The 20,248-nt window shown below is 50.9% G+C and overlaps 7 protein-coding genes across 7 annotated transcripts; 5 read left to right on the top strand and 2 right to left on the bottom strand.

The window, feature by feature from the left end:
- Positions 1 to 84: 84 nt before the first annotated feature.
- On the top strand, positions 85 to 3,311 carry GT037_007128 (feruloyl esterase b precursor; the record flags this gene model as incomplete). The annotated part of the gene is made up of 7 exons (XM_038932175.1): positions 85 to 243; positions 296 to 406; positions 463 to 704; positions 754 to 1,369; positions 1,626 to 1,812; positions 2,009 to 2,707; positions 2,755 to 3,311. 7 exons carry the CDS (start codon positions 85 to 87, stop codon positions 3,309 to 3,311), a joined length of 2,571 nt encoding a protein of 856 aa, XP_038784663.1.
- Positions 3,312 to 3,341: 30 nt separating this feature from the next.
- GT037_007127 (uncharacterized protein) lies at positions 3,342 to 4,211 on the bottom strand (the record flags this gene model as incomplete). Its single annotated transcript, XM_038932174.1, has 2 exons — positions 3,342 to 3,985; positions 4,037 to 4,211. The coding sequence occupies 2 exons, from the start codon at positions 4,209 to 4,211 to the stop codon at positions 3,342 to 3,344; spliced, it is 819 nt and encodes a 272-aa protein (XP_038784662.1).
- A 1,121-nt stretch (positions 4,212 to 5,332) lies between these two features.
- GT037_007126 (feruloyl esterase b precursor) lies at positions 5,333 to 8,143 on the top strand (the record flags this gene model as incomplete). The annotated part of the gene is made up of 3 exons (XM_038932173.1): positions 5,333 to 6,228; positions 6,404 to 7,727; positions 7,814 to 8,143. 3 exons carry the CDS (start codon positions 5,333 to 5,335, stop codon positions 8,141 to 8,143), a joined length of 2,550 nt encoding a protein of 849 aa, XP_038784661.1.
- Positions 8,144 to 12,889: 4,746 nt separating this feature from the next.
- GT037_007125 (uncharacterized protein) lies at positions 12,890 to 13,390 on the top strand (the record flags this gene model as incomplete). Its single annotated transcript, XM_038932172.1, has 1 exon — positions 12,890 to 13,390. The coding sequence occupies one exon, from the start codon at positions 12,890 to 12,892 to the stop codon at positions 13,388 to 13,390; it is 501 nt and encodes a 166-aa protein (XP_038784660.1).
- Positions 13,391 to 14,044: 654 nt separating this feature from the next.
- Positions 14,045 to 16,347, top strand: GT037_007124 (uncharacterized protein; the record flags this gene model as incomplete). The annotated part of the gene is made up of 4 exons (XM_038932171.1): positions 14,045 to 15,225; positions 15,595 to 15,879; positions 15,931 to 16,167; positions 16,218 to 16,347. The coding sequence occupies 4 exons, from the start codon at positions 14,045 to 14,047 to the stop codon at positions 16,345 to 16,347; spliced, it is 1,833 nt and encodes a 610-aa protein (XP_038784659.1).
- A 592-nt stretch (positions 16,348 to 16,939) lies between these two features.
- On the bottom strand, positions 16,940 to 17,743 carry GT037_007123 (oxidoreductase ucpa; the record flags this gene model as incomplete). The annotated part of the gene is made up of 1 exon (XM_038932170.1): positions 16,940 to 17,743. The coding sequence occupies one exon, from the start codon at positions 17,741 to 17,743 to the stop codon at positions 16,940 to 16,942; it is 804 nt and encodes a 267-aa protein (XP_038784658.1).
- A 223-nt stretch (positions 17,744 to 17,966) lies between these two features.
- On the top strand, positions 17,967 to 19,930 carry GT037_007122 (uncharacterized protein; the record flags this gene model as incomplete). The annotated part of the gene is made up of 3 exons (XM_038932169.1): positions 17,967 to 18,182; positions 18,230 to 18,458; positions 18,489 to 19,930. The coding sequence occupies 3 exons, from the start codon at positions 17,967 to 17,969 to the stop codon at positions 19,928 to 19,930; spliced, it is 1,887 nt and encodes a 628-aa protein (XP_038784657.1).
- Between the last annotated feature and the right edge of the window lie 318 nt (positions 19,931 to 20,248).

Below are 20,248 nucleotides of genomic sequence, written 5' to 3'. Positions count from 1 at the left end.
TTCAGTATAAGTATGCTCGTGAATCCGTAGCTTTGCGGTCGAATCTCCCTCGACCAGGTTCCTGGTTTCGCCGACGCAGGTGCCATGATCTTTTCTGCCTACGAAGGGCAACAGAAAGACTTGCAGTGGGTGACTGTGACGCTGACGGCCATCTCAACAGTACTGTTGATCTGGCGCATCACGAACACAATCACAAGTAGAGGTTGGCTAGGGTTGGAAGATGTTTTCGTAATCATGGCGAATGTAAGTATGACACCGCCGAGAGACTGCAAGTGCTTGTATCTTAACAATGTAGATTTGGCTCGTTCTACTGGCGGCGTTCATTTACCGGTCGACAACCTATGGATTCGGCACGCGCTTAGTCGATATCGCAAGGGATGGCGGAAATGCTACCGAAGCACTCAAGGTTAGGGAAATGATCGATTTCAACATCAGCTTGACATGCTAACGCCATCGTGCTAGTCGTTCTGGCTCACGCAGTCCTTCTACACGCTCACCAACGGCTTCAACAAAATGGCTTTCCTGGCTTTGTATTATCGTGTATTTGCTCTGAAGCGCTTTCGACAGGCATGCATTGTACTAGGGGTCATATCAGTTGGCTGGACTATCTCATATGTCGTAGTCTGCATCTTCCAATGCACGCCGGTACCTCGCGTCTATGACCGAACGATACCAGGAACATGCATCAACTTCTTCTGGCACCGGTATGTTACCCTTCAGTGCATGCGAAACTATCACTGACATTCCCTCAAGTTGGTCGAATGCTATCTCGAATCTCCTTACTGACCTCGCGATTTTCATACTTCCAATGCCCGTCATCTTCAGATTGAACATGTCCAAAGGCTCACGAATCGGTCTCATGGTCCTTTTTTCAATTGGCTTCTTCATCTGCCTAACAACCGCTCTCCGCATGTCCACGTTGCCACTCACCCTTCGTACCCGGGAGCCGACATGGCAATCTGCACCCACGAATCTTTGGAGTTTCATCGAGGCCGCGACGGGAGTGATAACCGCTTGCTTATTAAGCCTACGTAAGAGCATCGGCGGGTTGTGGCCAAAGAGATGGCGAAGCAACAAAGGAACGAGTGGAGCATACCAGCATTACAGCGGATCCAATGGCATCGGGCTGGGGATATCGCGACCCCGCACCGGGAACGCACATCAGGATGCGTTCGCCATGGGAGCAATGCGTAGCGGTGCAAGGGGCAAGGTTGAGACTCTCGGCGACATTAGTCCGAGTGAGAGTCAAGAGCGCATCATCGAAGAATCCAAGCCGGGGGTGCATATCACATCGCAACCGCGACGCAGCAACAGCACTAAAAGCGAACATCTTGTATTGCAGGGTATCACTGTGACTCACGATGTAGAGGTTAGGAGAAATTAGCACCCAGCCCAGACTTTCATGTCCGAAAGCTACCTGTATTGAAAGTCCGACGTGACACTTCCATGCGATTGCTTTTCTGAACTGCCGTACTCGTTAGCATAGTTGTGAGGTTTGAATCACTCTTCTGGTTTCTTCCAATACGCTCAAACTTGACCATAAACCTTTACACATTCCCCGCACTTGTTCTAGAAATCTCCGGGCGCTGTGGTAGTTTTCGATACGTATAGCGCTGCGCAGCCAGGATATCAGTTCAGGGTGTGAAATCGCTGAGCGCATCATTCTTCACACGTTTACAACCCAACGGCGGAGCTTTAGTACAGGTTCTGCCATGCAGCCGGACGTATTCGACAAGCGTCAGGCTTTGGTATCGGAGCCGCGTGTCTGTAAGGTAAGCGTTCGCCCCACCAAGCGTGGGGCGCCTTGCATCTGTCAGTGCATGCTAAAATAGCCGAAAGGCCGCAAGAACAGCTGCAGGGTATTAGACGAGCAGCAAGTCGCATCACAAGTCTTTCGGTTACCACTGCTTCCAAACCTCGTACACTAAGCTATTACTACATCTCGAAACGCGAACCCTCATTAATCCTACCATCATGGCTGAGCAAAGCTCTCTAAGCATCGCAATAGTGGGCGGAGGTATCGCGGGCCTGACGCTGACCGTTGCGCTGCTCACAAAATGCCCGCACATAAAGGTCACGCTGTATGAATCTGCTGCGGCTTTTGGCGAGATCGGCGCTGGTGTTGGGTTCTCGCCCGTCATGGTCCGCACCATGGGTATGATCGACCCACGAATCGAGGCCGCCTTCATCAAGTGCAACAAAGGAAACGTCAACCCAGATCCACCGGTTTGGTTCACAGCAAGGGTGGGAGACAAGAGGAAGAAGGGCGTTGAGCTAGGGGAAGAATCATTCACTATTCCAGCAAGAGAGGGACCGAATGGTGGAGTGCATCGTGCGCAATTTCTTGATGAGCTTGTCAAACTGGTTCCAGAAGGTGTTGCGCAGTTCAAGAAAAGGTTGCGTGATATCACAGAAGCAACTGATGGATCTGGAGATGCGATTCTCCATTTTGCCGACGGGTCTACTGCACAGCATAGTGCAATACTGGGTTGCGACGGTATCAAATCGCGCGTACGGCAAATTGTGCTAGGCGATGTGCCGGAAGCGCAAGCAGTCTTCTCAGGAAAATACGCTTATCGTGGAATCTTTCCCATGACGAAGGCAATTGAGATCTTGGGCGAAGAGATACCGAAAATGCCGCAAATGTGGCTTGGCTACCATGCCCACATACTCACGTTTCCCATAGCAAATGGAACGCTGTTTAATGGTACGTCAATTCGGAAGTTACTATTGAGCTGGCTGACGCGCTGACAGTTGTCGCATTTGGGTCGCGACCCACTTGGGAGGATAAGAACTGGGTGGTGCAGACGTCTCGCGACGAGATGATGGAAGACTTCAAACACTTCATACCTGCCGCTCAAAAGATCATAGAGAATATGCAAAAGCCAGATATCTGGGCGCTGTTCTACTATCTTCCTGCGGCAACCTACTACACCATCAAGCCTTTGATCTGCCTTGTAGGTGACGCTGCACATGCCTCAACGCCTCAACAGGGGTCTGGAGCTGGCATGTGTATCGAGGATGTCCACGTTCTTAGCGAGCTGTTGTCGGCATGTCGTCAGAAAGAACAACTTACAAATGTGTTCCATGCGTACGATGCAGTCCGAAGACCGCGCAGTCAGAGACTAGTGGCGACAAGCAAGGAAGCTGGTAAGCTGTGGGAGTTTGAGGGAGAAGGTGTAGGTGATGATTTAAATGCTTTGCGAAACAATGCGCTATCGAGGATGGATTGGATTTGGGATCATGAGATATCGAAGGACCTTATGACAGCGAAACTTATGATGAAAGAAGGCCTGCCGAACACTCCGTAGTCTTGGAATGTCGCAATTAGATATAATCTACTATGCAGAAATGTTCTGCAGCTCGGTCTTCATAGCAACCAGTATTGTTGGGTACCACAAGTAGTACAAGACGGTAACCGCGAACATTGGAACTGAATCGAAGATGTACATGGTCCATTCATGCCTCAGAAGATACCCGTCATTACCCATGGCGTACTCTACGACGCGAAAGACAGATCTGACCATGATGAGAGCGGAGACGATGAACAGCATGCGTAAACTCTCCCTCCAAGGAACATCGATGGTGTACGACTCAGGAGTAGGACGTTGGCGTATGCGGTTCCGAAAGATGACCCCTGTGACCGCGAATAGTGCAAACATGATCACTTGAATAAGTAGACCAGCGATCACGATGCCTTCTCCGAGCTTTGCATGCGTGCCGGTAATCATCAGGCCAGAAGCGCCTCCCTGAACCAGGATGGAGAGGACGTCACCCGTCACGAATATCTTCGTCAACTTCCGAGGCTCGATCACGGAAAGGTGGTCGGCTTGTATACTGCGAATGATGCGACTCAGACACATGTAGATTGATGCAGCGAAGAAAGCGGGGCCAAGGAGAATGAAGACGTTTTGTACAGCGAATGGCATGATTCTACCAGTCTTGCTGTGAGCAGACGCTCTTGCGCAGTAACCGGCGAACTCCACTACAATAAAAGTGTCAGCTCCATCACGAGAACCAGAGGGACGAAGCTTACGGAAGCCCCCAGCCACAAACGGGGTGCAAAACCAGGTCTTGGTACGGAACATTCGCCACCAGATCAAACCGGTGGTAACCATGAAAAGTAGGATGAATATAACAGCGGCGGCCATCGAGGGGAGGTAGTTCCAAAGGTAGTAGCCTCCCTTGGTGGGCTCTACTCCGTCGACCATTCTGGCTGATTGGGTGAAGGCGCCGGTGGGTATAATTCGTACGAGATTCTTCTGCGGGACAAGCTCGAAGCGACTGGAGATGGTGAGGCGATGGAAGTCGATGGTAGATGGTATCTTGATCGAAACATTGTGAGGACTCAAGATCTTTGTACCTCTCGAGTTCGCTGTAGTTTCAGAACGTGCTGCGGTGAACGCAGCGCCAGATGTGGGTGAGGAAGCAGAATGTGACCCGCTATACTTGGGAATACGTCGTACTCTACCCCGATTAGTCGTAGCCGAATTGTTGCGATAACAACATGAGCTTCGCACGCCAAAGGGAGGAGAGACGGATGGGAGTGGAAGTTATCGTGAAACGGCCGCCGCAAGGGCGATACGTCGTATATTCGAATACGACGTATAAACAGTGACGCACCAGTGCTTCATGCGGTGCTGCAGGGGTATGCGGCGAATGAAGGGGGATATGTAGAAATCTAGCGTGGTCCACTTCCAGATTTCAAGCTCCGATTTGGGAGACACTAATCTAGTGCATCCTTAGTCAGCGTATCCGTATTTACCGCTGCATTCTTCTTGATCCAACACCCCTTCGCTACTATCCGTATCTCTGGCTCTGCGTATCTTTGTTTACTGGTTTCTTGTTACGCCAATCACAGTCGCCTGAGTCGAGTTTGGCCATGCGTCCACGGAACCCCTCACGGAGACCACACAGGAAGTCGCGACTTGGCTGTCAAGAATGTAAGCGACGCCACATCAAGGTAAGCGACCTGGCTGTTAGACGCTGGTACCTGTATCTATCTCGACTTAATCTGAAGTGGAGAGCATACTGACTTCCGCAGTGTGATGAGGCACAACCGACATGCGAGAATTGTTCGCGGGATGATCGGACCTGCGCGTATCAAAAGCCACCCACTCGCCGTGCAGGGTCCGCTCAATCATCATGTACAATCTCCGATACTGCCCCAACAGAACCTTACATTGGAAGTCCCATGTCGCAAAGTGTGCCAATTGTAGGGGATCGTCACAATAGTGCGTCAGCAGCAGTAACGCCGTCTGTCAACCAGGATTACCTATCTCCACTACCGTCATCGTTTCAAGCACAAGATCTGTCGCTCAATCTGCGCCATATGCAGTTGTTCAATCATTTCATCTTCGAGACCTTGCCAAGTCTCGAAGAAGCAGGCGCTGTGGATCGAGAACAGGCACGAACTTTGATGCCGATCATATTATCTAAGCCATACGTTGTGTACCAGCTGCTAGCACTATCTGCTATGCATATGAGCTACCTGAATGCGGCTGAATCAGGTCTCTATCGCGAGGAAGCAAGGGCCTTCCAGACACTGGCGTTGAGCTCGTTCAATGATGCACATTTCGAGGTCACGGCAGAGAATTGTGCCCCTCTATTGGTATTCTCTAGCTTCATCGGCTTGCATGAGCTTGGTGAAGTGGCCGTGATTACGGACGCTAGCGCAGGCGATATACTAGACAGGTTCATCACGTACATGAACTTGCATCGTGGGGTGCGTGCTGTTACATCGCAGTCCTGGCAATTCCTGAAGCATACCAGCATATCTTCCTATTTCGAACGTGCCGAAGATTCCATCAACCTAGCATCATCTTCCTACAATGAAATTGCTGAGGTTGTAGCCGATCGCCTGTCCAACTTGCTGGGCCAAGCGGACATGAGTGAGCAATCCCAATCAACCTGCCGCGCGGCTGTATCTCAGCTGCAGCTCGTGTACCAAACTGAAACAGTCCCTGGTCAACCGTCTTCTTCTGGTTTGATCTGGATTTGGCCTATCAATTTGTCTAGCGACTTCACGAACCTCCTGTCCATGCGAAAGCCGGAAGCGCTAATCATCCTCGCCCATTACGCGGTCGTTCTGCACCGCCGGCGTCAAATGTGGCTTGTCGGCAATGTCGGTAGAATTTTGATCGAGGAGATTTCCAGATTTCTGGGTTCCTTCTGGAAGCATTGGCTCGAGTGGCCGAACGAGATGCTAGCGCAGACTCAGGGCAATACGTAGCCAATCAGCGCAATACGCCGTATGTCTTGATTCGTGATCATCTTTTCTGAGCAAGGACCTGCAAGCGCACTCAGAGGTAATGTCGTGGATTGTGCTGAGGCTGTGATAGCAAGGTCAATGAGTCTTCATCTCTTTCCGCTACTTGATCGGAGAATAAAGCTTAATGTTCAGCCACTCCCACCTCCAATACTCCCTTCGTCCTAACCTCTGTCACTCGTTCCCTTGCAACACGATGCACAACATCACCACCCCATCTTCGGCCTGCGATGCCAGCTTTATACCTTACCCAACGGTTTTCGGTGTCACTATCATCGACCTTACCGCTACGCCTGTCACAAACTATACAACCGAAATTTCCGACCAGTTCTACTACAACCATCCATCTATTTCCGTGCGCGGCGTCGACTACTGCAACATTACCATTACATATACGCACGAAGGCCAGAACGACACCATCAACGTCGAGACATGGCTTCCAATGAATGGATGGAATGGGCGACTTCAATCCGTGGGAGGGGGAGGTTACGTTGCTGGACGGTTTCCACTATCGTATATGGCAATGAGCGGCGCGCTTGGAGAGGGATATGTGGCGTCAACGACGGATGCTGGCCTGGGATTGAGCTATGTTCCCGATCCGTGGGCGTTGAACAGCCCAGGTAATGTTGACATGTATGCGCTCCAAAACTTGGCTGCTGTATCGCTCAACGACCAGTCGCTCATTGCAAAAGATGTCATCAACTCCTTCTACGGACAACCTGCTAAATATTCGTATTGGAGCGGATGCTCTCAAGGAGGCCGCCAAGGCTTCATGCTCGCACAGCGCTACCCTGACGCATACGACGGTATCGCTGCCGCAGCTCCAGCGTTCAACTGGAACCAGTTCATCCCCGGAGCGGCATGGGCACAGGTGATGATGTCAGTAACGGGGCAGTTTCCCACGAAATGCGAATTGGACTCCCTCACCGAAGCCGCTGTCGCCTCCTGCGACGCCCTCGATGGTGTGGCTGACGGACTGATCAGCGACGTGGACAAGTGTTCTTTCGATCCGTTCACGATGATCGGTAGCGTTTGCAAGTGCACTTCAACGGGCAAATCTGTCACCATCACCGAAGCAGCTGCAGTAATTGCAAATGCTACATGGGAAGGCCCTCGCGGTTCGAACGGCGAGTTCCTTTGGTACGGTGTTGACTATCAATCTCGGCTCACTGGCAGCCCTAATCCAACGGGTACTACCTCTGACTTAGGCTACGCGGCGACAACGTGCAACACGAACGGCACATGTACCGGAGCTCCTACTGGACTTGGGGAAGCATGGTTACAGCTCTTCGTCAAGAAGGACCCCCAGTGGAATTACACGCTGATCAGCTCAGTGGAGGAATACACACGCCTTTTCAAGTCTGCTATGCAGCAATACGACTCTATCATCGGAAGCGCGGATCCAGATCTTTCAAACTACCGCAAAGCGGGCGGCAAGATCATTACCTATCATGGCCTGGTAAATTTTCCATCGAGCAATCCTTGCCTCTCGTCGTCTTTGACGAGTGTTGTATTATTCCGAACCTATGCTGACCTTCCTGTTAGGCCGATGGACTTATACCACACAAAGGCACAACTGACTACTATAACCGTGTAACAAAGCTGGATCCCAACCTCGACGACTTCTTCCGCTACTTCCAGGTTCCTGGACTAGCGCATTGCTCTGGTGGATCGGGTGGACAGCCTACCTCCACTTTCCAGGCTCTTGTCGATTGGGTGGAAAAGGGTACTGCGCCGGATGCGATACCAATCAACTTCAATGATACGTCTGGAACACAGTACCACAGATTCTTGTGCCCCTATCCGATGAAGACACGCCTTGTGTCGGAAGACGGAGATGTCACGAAGGCGCAGTCGTACGAGTGTGCTCCTTGAAACACAGCCTCATGCCCATGCAGGAGTGTTGCGTAACCTATGCTGTTGTTCTGGGAAAGGTTGTATCTTTCCGGACGAACAGGACATGTTCGTGTTTCGTGCAAGTAACGTAGCTTTTGGCAACGCGGTGGGGTTACTTTTGCATGCTGAATGTGTGCTATATATCTTCCAATCTTACAAGAGATTCCCTCTATAAAGTCACGATGCTCGTGATCAATAAGGAACTCTACTGACGACATTCTACGGGCAGAATGATGGTCAGAAGATTCTCACGCAGTGCATAGACTTAAGACGTTGAGAATAATTCTCAACCCACCCCATGTTATCATGTTGATGTACGAAGCCTGATAACACACTTGTATGATTGTATTGGTCTCCCATTCGTGCTGGTACGATGCCCTGTCTATCGCACTCCTGCTCTTCTCTAGGAATCAACTCTGGATCGTCCAAGGGCGATCTTCACAATCTTCAACTCCAGCTCTAATCTTAGGTTTTGATTTGCTGCTACTAACCACTGATTCCACAACCTCTGAAGAGGACAATCGCCTACCAGCCTCGGGGTGCACTGTAGTTCCCGGACCCTTCTTTCATGGATGGTTAGTCTGAATCAGAGGGGATTGTGGAGCACTACATACCTGACTAGTATCCTTTCGAACAGTAGCAAGCAGCTAGCACTCCCAAACATAAGTGCATTTGGTGCCTGGAGGGCTGCACCATGTTCTTCCGTTGATACCTGTGCCAACATACTGTCCCGCTCTGCCATTACACACTTTCGGGTTGTTCGGATTGTTGAATGCTGTATCCACGTCGCAGACGTTGGCAGCGCTGCAGCTACCACTCAGATTCCATATTTTTGTTGTAGCAAGAACCATAGGCGCGAAGAAAACAACGAAAACGTTAAGTTTCATTTTTCGATATGAGTTTAAGGAAGATTGTGGAGTTGGAAAGTAGATGTGACATGAACCCAGGTCGTAAACTCCATAGTTTAAATAGAGCGTTTGAGGAGTTCCAAGAATCGTTAAGGTTACGCTAGAAATCTTACTTGTAACAAATACTCTGTGGACCGAAGTCCGACCTCGAATGATCAAGAGCGATAGTGAGCTTTACAGGGAGTTGGACTTTAAAGGCGGTGTGGTAGTGTGCATAATGGCTTCCGTGCAGTCTTGGTAATGCTAAGCTTTGGAGCTAGGTGCTCGAGCGTATTTTGGGATTTTCGGAATCGTCTCCGAGCTCGACCATCGCGTTGAGCAAGTAGCTTGATAAGCAGGTTAAGGACGACGAGATGAACAATAAGGATCGTGATTTGGTAGGTTTCAGTGCGCCGATAATTTGAAAGACGAAGTCTGGAGAGTTCTGTCCTTTACTGCATGAAGAACTAGGCCAGTGCACCTGTACAGTATCTAGGGAAAGCAGCTATCTTGGAAAGCGTTAAGCCATCATTATCATAGCTCACCGTATGGCAAGGGGGTCCTGGGAAACACTTCGACGGTCACCCTTGGAACTACAGCATGGTAAGCAGTGGAAATATCGTAGTTTGCACGACATCCCCGATCGCAACAGGGAGCGCGAGAAGCAGAAATCGCCCTGACATGGCAGCGGCACCAGCTAGGCCAGTGGAACCGATTCCGGGCTACTGTACCTCTCCGAGTTCGATCAGAATTTCTCTTTGCACAAATGCGATGCCCATGATCAACACGAGATCCTATTGGAGTCGCTTTGCGAGCAGCATGATGAACGCAGGACCCTCAGGCAGTCTGTAGACTTGAGACGTTGAGTGACATCCTTTTAGATTAAAATTAGCATTTTAGTCAGGCGTAGTACCCTCTACCCAGTTCTGGCTTACCAGCTAGTCCAATGAGCAGTGGGTGCAGCTGTATGACTAGAAACGAATGTTGTTCCAGGTGACAACCACGCCGCATCAACCTCGCGCGCATCGCCTACCTCTCCACCTTGCCTCGAGCTGCACAAAGCGAGTTGCATGACAACGCAGGGGCGCAGCGCTATTCTTGAGTATCGAAATACCTGGTATATCATGCGCCGTTTGCCGCTTCTCTCGTGGAAAGATAATGATTCGCAGCTCACCAAGCTGTTCTGTCTCAACACCATGAAATGACCCATGTCTTGCCAGGTTGACAATCCTCCAGAGGAGTTACTTGGATATTGCGATCGTGGCTGTGAAGAGGGAATGAAAGGTTGCTGATGGATATATCTTCGTGCAACTCGCACCATTACGCCTTCAAACCCTACTACATCACGACTTTTATTGTGCTGATATCCCCACAATCAACGCGCATTCTCGAAGACTCCCTCAAAGACACTATTTTCTTGAACAATGCCTTCTTCAGTGCCCACCAACAGAGCCACTATCCCTGGCACGTCCAGATCCCAGCCCCGGTGGAATCCCGAGGACGTGCTGAATTTATGTGTGGACGGCCTCTGCTTCGGGTATGCCCCGTCCAAGGGTCGCGAGTGCCACAGGCGGATCCGGCGTCATGACGTGTACTTCTTGGTTACTGAGATAGCAAAGGAACAGCCAGACCCGGAGCGACTTCGACCGGACCTTGTGAATCTCGCCAACCATGGGTTATGTTATCTCCATCGACATACACAAGGCGAGGCGCTGGTGAACAAATGGACGAACAATATCAGGGCAGCGTTCCCGGTCGAGCTTGATCGAACGCGGGGCCGGAGATCTGCAATGCAGAGTCAGCCGGCGACAGTGGCTTTCACGCCTGCCCAGCTTGAAGCAATACGCGCGCAGATCGAGCAGATCGTGCAACAGGTCAGGCAGGAATTAGGGCCTTCGAACAGTACCACTCCTCCTCGACACAATGTAGCGAGTCCAGCCGCTGCTGAATCCGTCAACGCATCGTCGGAGATCCCGCCAACACCTAGTACATCGTTGGGCCGGGCTGCGCGCAGCGCTGTCAACACCACACCCCGAGTCACAACAGGGAGCGCGAGAAGCTCGAATCGTCCTGACATCGCAGCGGCACCAGCCGAGCCAGCTGAAGCGATCCCACGCAGGTCGTCACTGTCCAGTGCGACGTCATCGCCAAATGTGTCGCAGGTCGTGCCACGCCCTTCGCTGCAGCGATGCCAACGCCCACATGCTCGCCGGTTGCCCTTGGACGAACCGTGTCCCATCTGCTACGAAGGAGACCTTCTTTCCGAATGCGATGCGTCCGACATTGTATGGTGTAGATCAAGTTGCGGTCGGAGTGTGCACAAGAAATGCTTCGATGATTGGCGTGCGGTATGCGTTACCGACTGCAATCCTCTCACGTGCACCGTTTGTCGCAGCAATTGGGACGAACATTCTGCATGTGATGCATGTGATGCTGCTCATGCGCGGAGGCAGGCGATCGAGGGGGATTGCGCGATTTGTCGTGAGGTTTTGGTAGAGGATGGGTCGACGGCGGCGAGCGACGGGGGTTTGGTGTGGTGCAAGGACAGCTGCGGACAGAGCGTACATCAACAGTGCTTTGAGGGCTGGAAGAGGCAATGCGTTGCTGATGGTAGAGCTGCGACGTGTGTGTCATGCCGTGCATCCTGGCGCGAGGGGTGTGAATGTTAAGTGCAAGTACCACACGAGGGTTTGGTGTTGCTTTAAGAGTCGCGTCGCGTTCCGATCGGAACCGACATCTCAATCTGTGGGCAGTCGCCTATCGGTAGAACCTTCGTAATCAGACATTGACACTGCGCAAACCATCCTTTCCATCCTCCCTCGACAACATGAGCTCTGCGTTGCGATCTGATGGAGGGCTGACATGTATGACGACGTATATCGCTTTGTGGACTAATAACGCTCTATGTCATGTCTGTCAGCGCGGGTTCTATGCGGTCACCTCAAGAGCGCGTTGCGAACCCTTGATTCGGGCGGAACGTACCAGCGCATACCTAGATACCGATCGCGCGAGGACAGCATGCCTGTCACAACAGCGGAGCGATAGCCTTGGTTGGCTGGACTTAGCAGGGCGCAGTCAACGTATCGTACAACAATACTTACGTCTTGAATCTTGAAAGAAACGAATACCCGGAATATAAGCTCCCACAGGCAATGCCGATCTTTGCGTCGGTATGGAACTCGGAGTTGCAATGGGATGGAAAGTCTGGAGATGCACCTCTTTATTCTGTTATAAAGCACACTCCCCTGACTTATACATCACGCCGCAATTCCGAGAATAAATTAAGTCGAGAGGTCCTCCGTGCCACAACTGAAATAAACTGCAAGCCGTACACCGTGCTCTATGATGTTAAGGTGTCCTTTCCTCGTGGAATACAAACTGTTCAGTTATTACGAGTGACATGAAACTGCTTCCATCAATCGGGTTCTTTACAGATACTCAAGTCTATCACGATGCAATTGGTGCAGGCCACTATCCGTGGGGACCGCGGAGTCCTTCGACAGACACTCGAGCTCTTGAAGATTGGAACCATCTAATGCGCATCATATTCCCATTATACAACCAATGGACTTTACGACAGACACTGGGATTACCACTACAAGATGAAGTCTATATGAGCAACTTAGTCTGGAGACTCAAAACCGACGATTCATGGTGCAACAAGAGCAGCAGCAGTTTGATCAACGGTACGGAGTGTTTTGACTGTTTGAGTTGGGACCTGAGTTCTTTTTCTGGATGGAACACTAGCTGTAAGTCTGATGTCTAGCTTATTCGTAATGGGAAAGTTGACTGCTTCACAGCTTCATTGCAGGGAACTGTCTTTGATACATGGCTCAACATGCCCTACACTGACCAAGATCCCCTTGATGCCAGGACATATATCAATGTTACAGAGGACCTCCTTAATAGCGTCTTAACTAACATCACCATCTCCACCATTTCCCTCGGGACCTGGTGGGACATGGTGCCTATCACTACTACCCATTACCAAAGTATATACTCCTTCGCCAACCCACTGAACCTCATCCTTCCATACAGCATCTACCTTGTAGCCGCTATCACTTTCGCCGCAATAGCAATCTGGTCACTATCACGCAATGGTACACCCGCAGCAGACGGCGGCTTCTTGCAGATCATGACGGCTACGAGGGGCAATACGGAGATGGAACGGCTGGTGTTACGCGAGAAGTTGACGGCAGTTGAGGACATGTCGGTGGAGCTCAAAGCCCTGAAGGTGCGGTACGGCGAATTCGTCGGCGAGGATGTAGTGGGTGTCGACGGTAAGACGGTGGGCTTTGGGACGATCGAGGAAACGATTAGTCTGAGAAAACGGAAGTGAGATCAGAAGTTCATGTGCCTCTATGGACGTTAATGACATGGCTCAGGTAGATCAACATGGCGAGAGATCGAGATCGTGAAGCTTTACGGCCGCTCTGCGCGGTTCTTACCTGACGATTCGTCATTGCCACCACTTCACATCATATAAACGATGGTTCTCCAGGCAGCCATGACTTCCGTTTCGGATTCAGCATACGTATCTACCGTAAGCGAGCCACTGTGCGGGTCACCCGTATCGTGCGCTGGTTGTAATGCCAGTACCACTGTCGCTATGTCACCATAGCGCATCAGCAATCTCCATCTGAACGAAACTTGGCGGCTTAACAATAACGAGCTTGATCGCGGATCCACACGGCGACTGAGATGAGATGTATTGAGGACTAAGAGAAATGAGGAGAGACAGAATGGTTCGATCGCGACTTCAATGTTGTTGCTGTGGTGGCTAGGGCTTCGATTGACACCGCGCGGCAACCATTGGTGGTTGCGCTGTGCCAAGGGCCGACCCGCCTTTCCCAGAGCATCACAGCCCCACCTCTTAGTTTCCCCATCAATGCGCAACACCACCAGTCCACAACATCACGACGATACTACACTCAAAGTGCGCCAAATCATAAACAAAGATAGCTCTAATTGATGCGCTGAAGTCTATTACACAATGCCCAAGCGTATACGGATCACCACCCCTCCACCTGAGCTAGCGAAGGCGTCAAGTACGTCACAGCTAGAGACACCCAAGCGAGCTGCCATATTCGCTGTGCAGCTGTATTGCCAACAACACGAGTTACCATGCAGTTATGAGCGTATCTCCACTGTATTTGGCATACCCAAAAGTACTGTAGGTGACGTACTTGCATCAGGGAGATGCCGGAGGCTCCAAAACTCGGATTCAATCGAAACTCGGGGAGCCAACCCACAAACCAAGCGAACGAGGAAGAGAGAGCTTGTAGAAGTCAGTCCCAACGAATCGCCTGAACCAAAGCTAGCGAAAAGACTCAGGCGCGACCGAGAGAACGCGATTGTACGACTAGAGTCCGTGGTTCTACAACATGCTGACCCTTTCTCGCTCAAGGAGGTGTTAACGCTACAGCTAAAGTATGTAACGTACCCCAAACCGTCGTACAGCTTCGACCTGGAAGATATCAAAACAGGAAAGCATATCCAAACGGCCGCCAGATATAAGGAGCGATATGATGGCAAGCCAGCCGAGAAATTCCCGAATTGGCCCTACGTAGTATCCCAAGTTACAGCAGAGCTCGTCAAGAAGTATAGCCTCGAATCTATCAAGCGTGACGAGGACATTTTCGACCTGGTGGTCTCGAACGACTTTACTGGATATGGGTTGCAGGAGGTCATAGAGAATCAGCTCACAGCCATCAACTCACTCATGGCTAAGCGAGACGTTCCAGCCGATGAGCTTGCTGTTGGACTCTGGGTACGCTTGTCAGCTTTCGCCCACTGGGCTCAATCGCAACAACTAGCGCCTTGGTTCATGATGGATGATGGTCAACGCTGGCAGGACACTGTCGCAATGATTGGTATCGCAATTTTAGCCACGCTAAACGCTCTCGACCGGGCAAAGCTACTCATGGAGCACTCCCCGGTCAGGGACCTGGGTCTGGTTCTCGCACTTCTTGGAGACTTCATTTGCGATTGTCTGGATCAAGCCACGACCGTCCCATATCTATCATCGAACCCACGAGAAATCTGCTGGCCGTACAAGATTGTCTCCTACGCCAAGGCGAGCGGTATCAAGATCGAAGGCGTTCGCGGCATCGAAGAGAGATTTGTACAAAGATTCGATGACGTGGATGAGGCGAACTATTGGAAGAGAAAAGAGTGTGTTGATCGCTGGGGTTGAAGTACAAAGGTAGGTAATATATCATCCCAAATGACGTTGCCTGACGACCCAAAGTGGAGAATCCTCTGGAAAGAGTACGGCGAACCACGTCACTTCTTCCATCGGGGTCCACCACTTGGAGGAAAGTACTTTGATATCACATGCTGGCCCCCTGCTGAGAGGAAGAAGTACCACCTCGAGAACAAAGACCCTCTTGAGCCCGGAAACTCCCTACTGCTGTGTTTGGAAAGCAGCCTTGGGCTTTAAACTTTGCTAGGTGTTGATATTGTCCAAAGACAGGTCTAGCCCACCGTACCCTACAGCGCTTAGGTCTATGTATCACTTGATCGCATTACTCAAGGTGGTAGTGGATACGCCGAAAGCTTTAGTACAGTTCCAAAGGTTAGTCGGTTTTCCCTAGTTGGATTTGAGCCTGCGGAGAAACTCCGCTACGACTCCGCCAATCTCCGTGGACCCACAATGAGCTCTCGGGATACGCCCGCACCGTATCACAACCTGATAATCTTTCGCTGTGGCCGTCAGCCGCATCATCTTGAAGAAGCTTTGCTTCGATCGATTCAATACACTCGCTTCTTTCTACAATCACTCATACCACCTTCACGAGCCCACCACAATGACAGTGGTACATATCGGTGAGTACAATCTGCATTGACGCGCTCAACATCATCCGAACATCGCTGAAGTATGATAGTTCTCTTCAAATTCAAGCCGACTGTTTCATTGGCACACAAGAACACCTTCGTTACACAACTCAAGGCGCTCAAAAAGCTTTCCTGCGTCCTGGACAATAGATTGATCGTGGGGGGTCCATCTATAACTCAACCTATCGACAAAAGCAAAGGCTATGAGTTTGCTTTGTTGAGCTTTCATCAAGACCGTAAAGCTTTAGAAGAGTATCAGGCAAGCTCAGAGCATAAGCGGTATGAAGCATCAATGGCATAGACACCTACATATACTGACGGTAGCATAGAGTTACTAGTGAATATTTGTGGCCGTATAAGGAGGACGTTACCCGATTTGACTTTGAGGTCACTAAAGATGATGAATACATGTGCCAGTTCGTCGCGAAAGGCTTGATGGAAGAAGATAGCAGCTCTTAGTCCAGATAGGGAAGTCTTGTACCGAGCTGAGCGCTCTATAAAGCAGAACTGCTGTCACAAATTACTACGCGCGCATACTTTAAGTGCTTACTAGACGCCAGAACCATGGCTACGTACGATACGTGGTCTAATAAAAGTTGTCGCATAAGGAAACAGAGGCAGAAGATGAATGCGGTGAAGAACGATGGAAATGACCCGTGCATGTAGCGGGAAGTTTGGCTCCTCACACAGCTGAGCAGTAACGGCTGGGTTCTCGAGAAGGGCCTATTGTCTGTGAGGTCGTTCAGCCGTCAAGAAATCACAGTGAGTACTGTGACGACTGTCATCAGTCTGCTGCTTTGCGTGTCCTTATCCAAATCTTCACGACAATGACATTACATCGACATGGCTGATACGCCGTTGTACATAGCGCTACATTAAGGCCTTGTGAGCGCGGGATAAGAGGAAAAGAGTCTGATGTAATATGCAGTCTTGTTGCTGCAGAGTGCCTGTTCTCGTCGGGCTTTCGAGAAGACGACAGCGTTGGAACTAGCTTCTGCATACCAGTTTTCGTCTTGGAATAACCCTATCTATCAAAGCTACGCCAAACGGTCTACACTCTACCAGTACTTGAGGTAATGCCTCCATCCACGACAATCTTTTGTCCAGTGACATAGCTCGCTTCGTCCGAGACCAAGAAGAGCGCCGCATTTGCAACATCCCAAGCACCGCCCATTTTGCCCATCGGCACTTGCTTGTTCCTTGTTTCTTTGAATTGCTCGTAGTCTTTCCCATATCTAGCTGCCATGCTCTTCGTGTACGGCGTATTCATAAGCCCTGGTACGACTGTGTTCAACCGTACACCCTTGTCGGCATACATGACTGCCGTGGCTTTCACAAACTGCAGTATCGCAGCCTTAGCCGTGTTGTATCCAATCTGCGGCTTGCCGATGTATCGCATACCAGCGATACTAGATATACAGACGACTGCGCCACCGGAGGTTTGCCCTTCCATGATGGGAAGGACGTGATGGCAGGCCAGATATACACTCCGGAGATTGAGATCCATCTGCGAGTCCCATACGGATTCTTCCATGCTCGCCGGGCATCCAGGCTGTGAGGCGCCCACGTTCGTCAGGAGGATGTCGATGCGACCATGTTTGGCAACGCAGGCGTCGACAAGATCCTTCACCGATCCCGACTCGGTCGCTTGAGTGACTTTGACATGGCACACACCACCCTCTTCCTCAATTGCTTGATGGGTTCTTTGTGTGGACTCGATGGTGCGGTTCCCACCGAAAATAATGGCTCCTTGACGGGCGAAAAGAACGGCGCAGGCTGCACCGATACCCCATCCCTCATCTCCCGATTGCCCAAGACCAATGACCAGAGCCACTTTTCCTTTCAGGTCGTGCATCGTGAGGTGTTTTGGTGGTGTTATCCTCGGAGCATGGCATGACGCCCTTCCCCCTTCTTGTATAAGCGCAGCGGGCTCGGTCCGCAAATTGTGAAGCGGACGATATCCGCTAGGAACTTCTCTGCGGACTTTGCCCGCAAGCATGCCTAACGTCCACAACACAAATAGGCGAATTGAGACAGGGTTTTTGAGCAAGATTATCTAACGAATATCCATCTGCATCATGTCTGCGAGCCAGAGCGCGACTGCGTGTGATTACGACATCGACAGTCCTATACCAGCATCGGCGAGCGGTCTTCGTCAGGGTCTGACATCCTATGGAGATGCTCACTTTTCTTTGTTCTTGCGCAAAGTCTTTATCAAAGCCCTTGGTTACAGTGAGGATGCGCTGTCTCGGCCAATCATCGGTATCGTCAACACATACAGCAGCTTCAATCCTGTAAGTGTGCGCCCATTCCGCTCGGGCTAAGGGAACTGATAAGTCAGTGTCATGCTAACATCCCTCAACTGATCGAAGCTGTCAAGCGAGGGGTGCAGCTTAATGGAGGTCTCGCTATCGACTTTCCCACCATTAGTCTCCATGAGAGTTTTGCTAGTCCAACAAGCATGTTCCTCCGAAACTTGATGAGCATGGACACTGAGGAGATGATCAGAGCACAGCCATGCGATGCTGTGGTACTTATTGGAGGTTTTGGCCCCGATGAAAGTTGTTTCTGTAGGATCAAGATGACTGACTAGTGCAAAGGCTGCGACAAGACGACTCCCGCGCAGTTGATGGGTGGTATCTCTGCGAACAAACCGATTGTTCACCTTGTCACCGGCCCTATGATGCCGGGGAGCTATAAAGGCGCCAGGATTGGCGCATGCACGGACTGCAGAAACAATTGGGCCAAGTTTCGTGCTGGCACAATTGACGTTGAAGACATCTCGGCCATCAATGACGAGCTCGCACCCACAGTGAGTAAGACCAAGATTCCATCAAATCGAACTCTAGATGACCTGTTGAAGGCAGGCACTTGCGGCGTGATGGGAACAGCGAGCACCATGGCCTGCATTCTCGTGGCTCTTGGCATGATGCCGTTCAAAGGTGCTACTGCTCCAGCTGTCTCATCGGCGCGTCTGCGAGTTGCTGAAGAAAGTGGGAAGCTCGCTGTGGATGCGGCAGCGGCAAGGCGAGTCCCACAGGCTCTTCTATCGCGCAAATCGTTCCTCAACGCTATGACCATCCTACAGGCTATAGGAGGCTCGACGAATGCTGTTGTTCACTTGATGGCAATCATCGGTCGTCATCCGACAGTCGCAGGTACTATCGATTTGAGCACCTTTGATGATATAGGACGCCGAACCCCGCTATTGGTTGACCTCAAGCCAAGCGGGAAGAACTACATGACCGATTTCCATAACTCGGGTGGTATGCTAGCATTATTGCACGCACTAAAGCCTTTATTATACCTGGACGTAATGACGATCTCCGGTAAAAGTCTCCGGGAGGAAATCGACTCTGCACCGTATACACGAGTACCTCGAAGCAGTCCTACGAATTGTTTACATTCTCTAGCCGATCCGCTTTACCCAGCATCGTCCCTAGTTGTTCTCCGTGGTAACTTAGCCCCTGGTGGTTCGGTAATGAAGGCCAGTGCTTCCAAGGACCGAACGCTGCTGCGACATAGCGGTCGAGCTGTAGTATTTGCGAACTCTGCAGACTTAGCAGCGAGAATTGATGATCCTGAGCTAGACGTCGATGCAGATAGCGTTCTCGTCCTCCAGAACATTGGACCTGTGGGCAATCCAGGGATGCCGGAAGCAGGCTTGATACCCATTCCACGCAAGCTCAGTGAGAAGGGAGTCGAAGACATGCTGCGCCTTTCCGACGGACGGATGAGTGGTACCGCTGGGGGTACAATCGTCTTGCATATATCTCCGGAGTCTTCGAAGTCCGACTCTGTGCTGGGCGTTGTTCAGAACGGCGATATCATCGAATGCAATGTGGAAAAGAGGTTGTTGCATCTTCGCGTTTCTGATGAAGAGATCGAACAGCGCATTGCATCGAGGAAATCGAAGCTGGAAGCGACTGTGACAGCGTCTGCCAGCCATACAAGAGGCTACCGTGGTTTGTACATGCGGACGGTGAATCAAGCGCAACAGGGAGCTGACTTCGATTTCTTGACAGCAGCGGGTCCTACGTAGGCGCTCGCTACAAGGCATCAATAGAAACTCTGACCCGAAGGAATGAAATCGTCGAATAAATTTCTCATCATATCATCAATATTGACCGTGTTCCCGAAGAGCTCTTGATGTTGCTGCAACTCAGAGAAGGACCCGAAATCGAGCTGCATGTCTGAGAAAAGATCGGTATGCTGAGCCAGACCTGACATGGTGCAATCATTCTCTGCACCGCCCATCAATCCATTTATCTGGGTTAGGGTTAGGGTTAGGGTTAGGGTTAGGGTTAGGGTTAGGGTTAGGGTTAGGGTTAGGGTTAGGGTTAGGGTTAGGGTTAGGGTT

Source organism: Alternaria burnsii (genome assembly GCF_013036055.1).
Source record: "Alternaria burnsii strain CBS107.38 chromosome Unknown 715, whole genome shotgun sequence".
NCBI lineage: Eukaryota > Fungi > Ascomycota > Dothideomycetes > Pleosporales > Pleosporaceae > Alternaria > Alternaria burnsii.
Note: the sequence above shows the minus strand (reverse complement) of the source record. Positions and strands in the feature narration are given on the sequence as shown.